The sequence below is a fragment of the Sardina pilchardus genome, chromosome 8, assembly GCF_963854185.1.
Source record: "Sardina pilchardus chromosome 8, fSarPil1.1, whole genome shotgun sequence".
NCBI classification, from domain to species: Eukaryota; Metazoa; Chordata; class Actinopteri; order Clupeiformes; family Clupeidae; genus Sardina; species Sardina pilchardus.
Genome location: NC_085001.1, coordinates 31,181,763 through 31,191,693, shown reverse-complemented (window position 1 = coordinate 31,191,693; position 9,931 = coordinate 31,181,763). Strand labels below are relative to the sequence as shown.

General features: G+C 46.2%; 1 protein-coding gene across 1 annotated transcript in view; it reads right to left on the bottom strand.

Annotated features, from left to right (window-relative positions):
• Nucleotides 1-206: 206 nt before the first annotated feature.
• Nucleotides 207-9,931, bottom strand: part of agtpbp1 (ATP/GTP binding carboxypeptidase 1) — a 32,913-nt gene continuing 23,188 nt past the window's right edge. The window contains exons 23-27 of the mRNA XM_062544189.1: nucleotides 9,337-9,466; nucleotides 8,612-8,743; nucleotides 8,303-8,479; nucleotides 4,008-4,192; nucleotides 207-1,623 (exon numbers count right to left, since the gene is read on the bottom strand). Of these exons, the coding sequence (XP_062400173.1) occupies nucleotides 1,479-1,623; nucleotides 4,008-4,192; nucleotides 8,303-8,479; nucleotides 8,612-8,743; nucleotides 9,337-9,466 (769 nt within the window). The 3' untranslated portion in view covers nucleotides 207-1,478. The remainder of the gene's footprint in view (nucleotides 1,624-4,007; nucleotides 4,193-8,302; nucleotides 8,480-8,611; nucleotides 8,744-9,336; nucleotides 9,467-9,931) is intronic.

Below are 9,931 nucleotides of genomic sequence, written 5' to 3'. Positions count from 1 at the left end.
ACATCATGAACAACAGAGATTTATAGATCTGAAGTAACTGTATCAGCTCTGGCTATTCTTATATTTCTGATATGGCTATAAGGGGATCATAAATAAGCCACGTGGCACTGGGCCAATGAGGCAGGGAGAGGAGCAGTTAAGTGGGGGAGCCAGGAGAGGTGAGACAGGTGAGATGAGAGTGAGACAGAAGAGGCGAGGCACGGAGGTTGTGAGGAGGCTGAGCAGTGGCCAGGCAGTCTCCTGCTTTTATTTCCCATAATTCCACTGACGTCGTTCACATGTTACGTAGCGCCATCAAAGCTAACATCACATTTTTGTTTGCTGTGTATTTAGTCTCCACACAAATATTTGGGCACTTCCAACAGTCATTCCCACAAACACGCACGCTAGCTTACTTGCAGTCACTCTCACACTCTCACTGGACGTGGTGACACAGGGCTTTATCACAAAAATCAATAAAACAAAGAAATAAATTAAGAAAGGCAACATTCAGAAGTCATGCACTACTGTACAAGAACAACCCAAATATCTACAGCTAAAACAAACAAAGACAGACAAACAAAAAAATATATCCTTTCCCATTGGAACATCGTCTCCACAGCAACAAGATCTCCACAGGCATGTCCTCTCCATGGACATTGTTACAATGACATCATCTCCCAAAGACAGGTGCAGAGACAGAAAGTAGTACAGGTATGTGTGTGTGTGTGTGTGTGTGTGTGTGTGTGTGTGTGTGTGTGTGTGTGTGTGTGTGTGTGTGTGTGTGTGTGTGTGTGTGTGTGTGTGTGTGTGTTGTGTGTGTGTGTTGTGTGTGTGTTGTGTGCACAAAAATCACTGTCGTGAAGTAACATAGACCCATCAGGAAAAACCCTTGGCAGGAGAGCCCTACCGCCCTGGCTTAGTGCATGGGTACACGTATATAGGCTTTACAGGAGAGTGAAAGGCTTTATAGTACATTCATGTTCTGTGTATCTCATGTGTGTGTACATGTAACACATGTTCTACTTGTGGAATTCTGCAGCAGGTCTAATGTGCCGTCTGTAATATGCATACCGTCATACTCTAAGAGTACAAGGGTGTGTGTGTGCGTACGTACGTGTTTTGTAATACTGTTAATTCATAGTTATGTTTTTGTTCTATCCTGTCATGTGAACAGGGCCATTCAGGTGTTCAAAGGTGAGGCAAAAGTGGTCAGTTGACCTGGTGAGACAGAGGTGTTCAAGTAACACAGGTGCTCAGGTGTTCAGGTACCTAGATAAGCCTGTTCAGGTAATCACGTGAGTCTGAGTTCCAGTAAGGCTGAGCAGTAAAGGTGAGGTGAGGTGAGGTGAGTGTTCGGGTTGGAACCGGGCTACTGGACGATGGCGGCGGTCAGGAGAGCGGGCTGGACAGCGTGAGTATCGGCGGGTTTGGTTTTGGTGTCCTGGCAAGTCTGGGTGTGTAATGTGCGAATGGGCAGGCGGGGGCTGAGGGGACGTTCAGCTGAGCGCGTCCCTGTCGTTGAGCTCGGAATCGGACAGCGGCTCGGCGGGGTCCTGAAGGTCGTGGTCGGTGTCGCTCTCGGCGCTGTAGTCCACCTCCTCCAGCACCGGCTCGTCCTCGGCCAACACGTACGTGGTGGGGCTGTCGGTCAGTCAGCAGAGAGAGCAGTCAGTACAGCAAGTCACCAGGAGACTACAGCCATCTTATAAGCAACACTTCATTTCAGACTAGTGTAATCGTACACATAGTATGCATGAAATTAACAATCTAAAGTACGATTTTACGATACGATTTTATCCAAAGCAACATGTACTCGCAAGTCGCAACAGTGGGAATGGAACCATGGTCAGTCGATTGGCAGTTACCATTACCACTACGCCTGTACAAAATTCTACATAAGTAATACAGTACAGTACACCCCACATCCTAGTGGCCCTTGGTGCAGATAGAGCTATGTTAACATCTATGTGCCATCAGTAATTGAAGATAGAAGTGGTCTGTTGGGTACTGAAAATGGAAAGATCATATAACGTAGCTACAGTATCTATCTCTGAATGTATGTATTCCATCAGGTTACCAAATATCAGCTGTGGAGTTGAGTTTAGCTAATATTAGCAATCATGCTATGATGCAGTTATAATGGATAAGGTTAAGTACCAACATTGTGGATAAGACGAGGATAAATAATCAAGATTCTACAGTTGTGGTGAGAGGCAGATTTGACCTAAGTTGGGGAGATGGCAATAAAAACGACTGATTGATTTCTACTGAACGAGTAATGTTCGGAAAGCAAGCATGACTCACGACTTCCTAGACTATTTGTGAAAATTCGGTAATTAGGTTTTCAAATGGAACCAGTTATTCCAAGAGCTAACATATTTAGCCGTATAGCTTACGGTCCTCTAGTGTCCTCCGTCCTCTCTTTATGAGGGTTTCCTTGACGTTATTTCATTGTGGCACACGTAGTCTATTTTCAGTAGCTCATCAGATCTAATCGTTAGAGGAAGCCTGTTTGACACTCCAGCTCATGTAACCAGAAGTTCCGCTCATAAAAATTCACACTCCAAATAAAACTATTAGCACCAGTGTTTACGAGAGCAACACCATTACTAATAATAACACCACATGGCACCATATCAGCACTTGCACTTGGTTATTAGCAGTTCTGGCATGTTGCTTACTATTTCAGCTTGTAAACTCGAGACACATCTAGGCTACTCTGGACACATTTAGTAGCCTGTTTATGCTATTAACAAATCACAGGCATGACGGAGTCTACAGTTCACACCTACTAAAATATCCTCCCTCTGCTTATTAACACAGCTTCTTATGTAATGACATTGTTATCCCTGTTAATAACATCCACTGATGGGCCTCTAACCCTCCCGTGTATTAGAGGCGGCCTGGTTTAGATTTCTGCTTGATACGGCTCTGCTGTGGGCTGGTGTGTGCAGTGGGGCAGGACTACAGGACACGCTTGTGCTGAGGGCTTCTGAGGTTAGAGCAGAAGGAGATGTATGGGACTGTGGGAGAGTATATTTAACTTCCTACCCCTCCGCACATATTTGACCAGAGTGGGTATTTACAGTAAGGAGCTGTGTTTGTGTGCTTGTGTGTTGTGTGTGGGTGTGTCCCTGACCATTTCTTCTTAACATCTCTCTCTCTCTCTATCTCCATCTCTCTCTTTCTTGTGCCCTCTCTTTTTCTTCTCTTTCTGCACCCTCTCTCCATCTCCCTACCCTTCTCTGTGGCAGGGGAGAGGTGCTGAGGTTTTTATGGCTGCTGGTTAAGTGGTTTAAGTGGTCTGTGTTGTGGTGTGTGTATGTGGTGGTAGGGGGTGTGGGGCTGGGAGGCCCAGACGCTTTTGAGCCTTTTAATGCTTTAATGGTGCGGTCAGTGCTGTAACCTGATCCCCCCCAGCTCGTTAAAGAGACTGAAAGTGGATTATGAGTATGAGTGCTGCGCGTGCACGTGTGTGTGTGTGTGTGTGTGTGTGTGTGTGTGTGTGTGTGTGTGTGTGTGTGTGGATGCATGTGTATGCTGGGGAGTGTGTGTGTGTATGCGGGTGATTACCGATATAATGAGGAGAGAATAGACCAGAGTGGTTTTCTTGAGTGAAGTGTTAAGATCCCTGAGAGGCTGGGCACTCCACCATTACTGTCCATTAGACAACAGTTTATGCAAGAGTGAGTGTGTGTGTGTGTGTGTGTGTGTGTGTGTGTGTGTGTGTGTGTGTGTGTGTGTGTGAGTGAGTGAGTGATATGATATACAGACACACACACACACATTTAAATTCCAGAATCTTCTGAGACTGTGATATCATAGTAGTACGAGGCAGCCAGACACGCCCAAATAGAGGGAAGACAGATAGAGGGAATGATCAATAGATCAATATCAGCATCTCCGATGGTGTCCATGTCCTTTGTCCTGAACTGACTAAGATGCTCTAAAAAACATATTGTTTACGTATGTAGAACATCCATGTTATGTAAACGTGTTCACAAAGTTGTGCAGGTGTGTGTTACCTGGTGGTGACGTTGACATGGTAGCGGTGCGTCTCGATGAGCTCGTTCTCCGCCTCCAGCAGGTGAGTGTGTGTGTGAGAGTGTGTGTGCAGCTCCAGTGGCGAGGTGAGTCTGTGCAGCCGCAGCAGCGCCACACACAGCTGAGCCCCCATCTCCTCCAGCTCACGCGTGCCTATCTGCAGACCCTGTACACACACACACACATGCATGCACACGCACACACACACGCACAGGCATGCGCGCAGGCACGCACACACACACACACATACACATACACACAGGCATGCGCGCACACACACACACACACACACACACACACACACATACACATACACACAGGCATGCGCGCACACACACACACACACACACACACACACACACACACACACACACACACACACACACACACACACACACACACACACACACACACACACACACACACACACACACACACACACACACACACACACACACACACACACACACACACACACACACAAAAACAAATAAACCTGCATTAAGAACCACATTCTCACCAACGCTCTAAGCATAATTGGCTGGGTCTCTTCTAACTTGCTCATGTCCAAAGGCACACATACAGTACGCACCAGGGACAGATACAAATGGTATAAACATGTTACACGTAGATGTTGCTCCCAGTCCCAGAAACTGCATTTCAATGTTCCCTGTGCACGCGTCCTCTGTCCTTGCTCGTCCAGCTCATGTCCTGCACATGCGTCCAGGACGGGAATCATTACGGACGTCTCATTTCACTGAGTGCTCTCTGAGGAGCTGGGACCCAAGGAGAGAGGAGCGCTGAGAGCGGAAACAGAGGAGCATCCTACATGGAAGCGCTTTTAATCGGAATGTGTGACGCATTGCACAATGTGGAAATTCCCTCCACTCTGTTCACATCTGTTAACCTACTGTACAGTAACCTAAAGTATCTAAATCCAGCTTACTACACCTACAATAATATAAGACACAGCAGCCATTTATGAGCATCACGTCACACTACAGGGGCAATATTCAGAATGCATGGCAGCCACTGGACTGTGTTGATCAAAGCACATCAGAGCTGACTGCATGGTAGAGCTCATGTTTATAAATGTCACCTGTACCAAACTTAGCACTAGAAGCTGTCTATAAATGACGTTGTATGTACCAAACTTAGCACTAGGAGTTGTCTATAAATGCTATCAACTATACCAAACTTAGCACTAGAAGCTGTCTATAAATGACGTCATATGTACCAAGCTTAGCACTAGGAGTCGTTCAATCGAACAGAGCAGGCACAGCGCTCCACTGGCTAAAGAGGGAGAGTGGGGCTCCACGGCCGGGGCTACACCAGGTCCGCAACTGAAGCACTCGGCTCATGTAGTGTAAAAATAGCTGTACTGCAGGCTGGTGTTATTTTTTTGAATGTACGAATGTATGAATGACGTGATGCCCTGCTATCACGTCTGGTGTAGCCAGTTCTATTGATTACAGTGGAAGCTGATTGTTGCAGTAGATGCAATCAGACCGCTTCAGTTCCATGCCCGGAGTAGCCCTTAACACACAGCTGGCACAGTGCTCCTCCGGCTCTAGAAAAGAGCTATGCTGTAACACAGCGCTCCTCTGATTCTAGAAAAGAGCTATGCTCTAACACAGCGCTCCTCTGATTCTAGAAAAGAGCTATGCTCTAACATAACACAGAGCTCCTCTGGCTCTAGAAAAGAGCTATGCTCTAGCATAACACAGCACTCCTCTGGCTCTAGAAAAGAGCTATGCTGTAACACAGTGCTCCTCTGATTCTAGAAAAGAGCTATGCTCTAACATAACACAGAGCTCCTCTGGCTCTAGAAAAGAGCTATGCTCCAACACAGTGCCACCCCAGGGAGCACATACAGTATACTGTAACCTTACTGGACACGGTGTATCTTCACTGCACTCACACACTGTGTGTGTGTGTGTGTGTGTGTGTGTGTGTGTGTGTGTGTGTGTGTGTGTGTGCTCTAACATAACACAGAGCTCCTCTGGCTCTAGAAAAGAGCTATGCTCTAGCATAACACAGCACTTCTCTGGCTCTAGAAAAGAGCTATGCTGTAACACAGTGCTCCTCTGACTCTAGAAAAGAGCTATGCTCTAACACAGCGCTCCTCTGGCTCTAGAAAAGAGCTATGCTGTAACACAGTGCTCCTCTGGCTCTAGGAAAGAGCTATGCTCTAACACAGTGCCACCCCAGGGAGCACATATACTGTAACCTTACTGGATACGGTGTATCTACACTGCACTGTAACTCACATTTGATCAAATTAAAAAAGACAATGGAATGTATTAAATCAATAAAGGTTAATGAGTAGAAAACAAAAATTCACTGTTATTTTTTTGTACTTGGTCAAATTGGTCAAGCTAGCCAGGCAGTACATCAGGCTATCAATTCTCATCAACACATTAGCCAACTCATCATAAGTGCATGAACTTGTGAATGTCTTAGATAGCTAATAATCTATTTTGTAATATTGACGCTTGCATGCAAGCCAGCTCTTTGGTTATCATGAAATATCTACACAATAATTAAGATTTATGTTGAGCATGAATCCAGCTGTACATCTTGTGCTTTACCAACATTTGCTCAGTAACCTTTCCTGAGAATTCACTGGCTCCTGGCTGCACTGTTATTTTTATGACTTGGTCAGTGCTTCTATGCATAGTTTACCTCCCCCAAGGAAATAGAACATGCCCTCCCTGTAATTTCACTCGGGCGCCAATCAGACATGGATCCAAAAAACATACCTCAAAATCACCCAGGGATTACTAGAGAAGGCGAAAAGCCAGATTTTGAAACAGTACGTCCCCCGACTCAAATCTGAAAGAATATCAGGTGATAGATCTGGCACATTAGCCAATTTCAACACTGCTGGAGAAGAAACGGTTGGGGGAGAGCATTTTAAAAACGAGAATGGAACATCTATGGGTGATTTAAAACGGACGTGTGGAGGAAGTGTTCTGAAGCACACGCCGCGCCTGTTAACCCCATCACAGCTATTGGAGCTAACTTGAACATTTCACCTTCATTATCCTCATGTCCTCTATCATAATAGTCATCACAAGTCAAGAGGCATATCACAAATGCAATAGTTAATGTTGCGGTCACCCTTTTTAGAAAAAGACTTTTCCGACATACAGACACGCACACAAACACACAGACACACACACACACACACACACACATACTGTACACACACATACCCCTGCATCTGGGCATTACAAACACATCGGAGCCTCTATGCACACATATTAGTCATTTATAGTATTAATAGTTCAAGTTCTAAGACTCAAAGGCAGGAAACTAGCCCCAGTCGTCATGATTTCAGTGGTTGTTCCTCTCTTCATCTGGCCCTTGCCTCTCAGCTATTCTTCCGCTTCCGTTTCTCCTATCGCTTATCTCCTGTCTCATATGAACCTTCTTCTCTTCCTCTCTCTCTCTCTCCTCATTTGTTCTTTTCTCTCCCTTCCTCCCCTCTCGTGTCCCCTCTATCGCTCCCTTTCTGCAGCGAAACATGAGCTATCCTTCCAGAGCGTTCTCTGAATGCCGAGCAAAAAACGTGTGTGTGTGTGTGTGTGTGTGTGTGTGTGTGTGTGTGTGTGTGTGTGTGTGTGTGTGTGTGTGCGTGTGTGCGCTTCAAGCTACTCTCCAGTGCCCTCTGCTGTGCAAGACTGAGTGTGACTCCTTTCTGACCAGAACATTCTGAGATGGGCCTTTGGATGGCAGTCAGGGGCGTAGCGATGACTGGGTGGGGTCTGCATACGCAAGCCAGGGACACCATTACATGGGAAGTCTTGCCTTTACACCATGAGCTACTTCAGTACCAGATGTTTTCCACTAGTGGAACAGGGACCAGACTTTTCCATGCTTGTGTTCTGGGAGAGGACTGCTGTTGTTATGGGAATACAGCTCATTGACTTTTCAAGGTAGGGGCAAATGATACATCCCACAACTATGCTTCCCACAATCAGAGTCATTCCTTTGTTCCATTCACTTCTACTGTAGCTAGAGTCATACAGTCATACGTACAGGTGCACAACTAACACATCAGCAGACATTCAGATTCAACCAACAAATTAACTTCCTTACACACACACACACACACACACACACACACACACAAACATACACACAGAGACAGAGACAGGCAGGCAGACAGACAGACACACGCATACACACGCACGCACACACGCACATACACACACACACACACACACACACACACACACACACACACACACACAGACACAGACACACACACCTTGTATTTGCCCTGGTCACAGCCGCAGAGCGTGCTCTCCATGGTGTAGCTGCGCTGGACGCCCAGCTCCCTCCACACCACCACGCGGGCCGTGGCCTCTTTGCTGCGCTCCACCACGAAGCTGCAGCTGGACATGCTGAAGGCCGGCGCCAGCTGGGACAGCAGCTTCGGCAGCGTCTGCACGAGCACAGCACACACACACACATCGGTACAGAGCACTCATCTGTGTGTGTGTGCACGTGTGTGTGTACGTGTGTGTGTGTGTGTGTGTGTGTGTGTCTGTATGCGTGTCTCTCTCTGTGTGTGTACCCTGTAGCCCAGGTCTTCGTGTAGTTCACATGAGGGGGCGTTGATGTTGGTCTGCCAGACTGTCTCCTTGAGACTGCATCCATACATGAAGACATTCTTCTTACGGGAGTGGCCATGGTAATCACAGAACACCTGCACACACACACACACACACACACACACACACACACACACATAACAATATTTAAAAGTCTCCCATATGAGGTACTGAAGTCAGTAGACTGAATGTCAGGTGACAAAGTCAGGGCTAAGAGAAGACAGGTGATCAAATAACTCTACAGTCCACTGGACAGAAATAGCTAGTGGACAGTAAAACTGGATATGGCTCAGCCTCACCCAAAGGGATTCTAACCCCAAATGACTTGAGGGGACAACTTTACACTTTACAAAAATGTGCACCCAGCGGAAGTATGCCTATTCATGGGTTTCATCAGGTCCCTTTCCACAGGTGTATAAAATCACGCACGTTGATTATCAATGTAGACTGCATGGTGCTTGATTAATACACCTGTGGAAAGGGACCTGATGAAACCCATGAATTAACCAAACCCACAACCTCCTTTAGCAAAAGGACACTTCATAAATGGAGGAAGAGCAGAACCTTCAGTTTAAAGTTTAGAGCGAAATGAGAATGAAGCCACCTATTTGTGGAATTACAGAACACACTGTAAACCACACTGACACAGGGAGAAAGACACATGAGAAGAACTGAGACATGGACTGACCAGTGGCGCCCTCTGGATGGCGTTGAGGTATTGCAGCAGGCCCTTGGCGTGGAAGATGGTGGGGTGCAGCTCAGGGCTGGGCTGCTGCCACTGGCGATTTAGGTCCTCTCCACTCAGAGAGCAGCGGTGACTGGACACAGCACACACAAGCAGAGCACACATTAAACACAAGGGGGATCTGATTGGTTGTCAACATTTTATCATTCTCAAAATCACCCTGAAAGAGATCCCCAACGATATCGCTCTTCATGTCGTTATCGTTATAGCTTACTGTGGACGTCGTCATTCACATTAGCTAGAATCATATTTTTGCAGTTATCGTTATAGTAACAGTATCATTTCTGATGTGAACCACCCATTACCCTTAACTCAACAGGAAACTCTGATTTGGTAAAAAAAAAAAAAAAAAGTGCATTTTATGCCATCTACAAATCAATTTGAGTTGAGTTACTGATTAGAATTTGGATTAAATCATCATTGACAATCATCGCACTTCCTAACAGAATGCACTAAATATACTGACATCAGACAACAACAGATAGAACTCGGCCACTCTGGCTGACAGAACCTGAGGACAGCCAGACAGACCACAAGT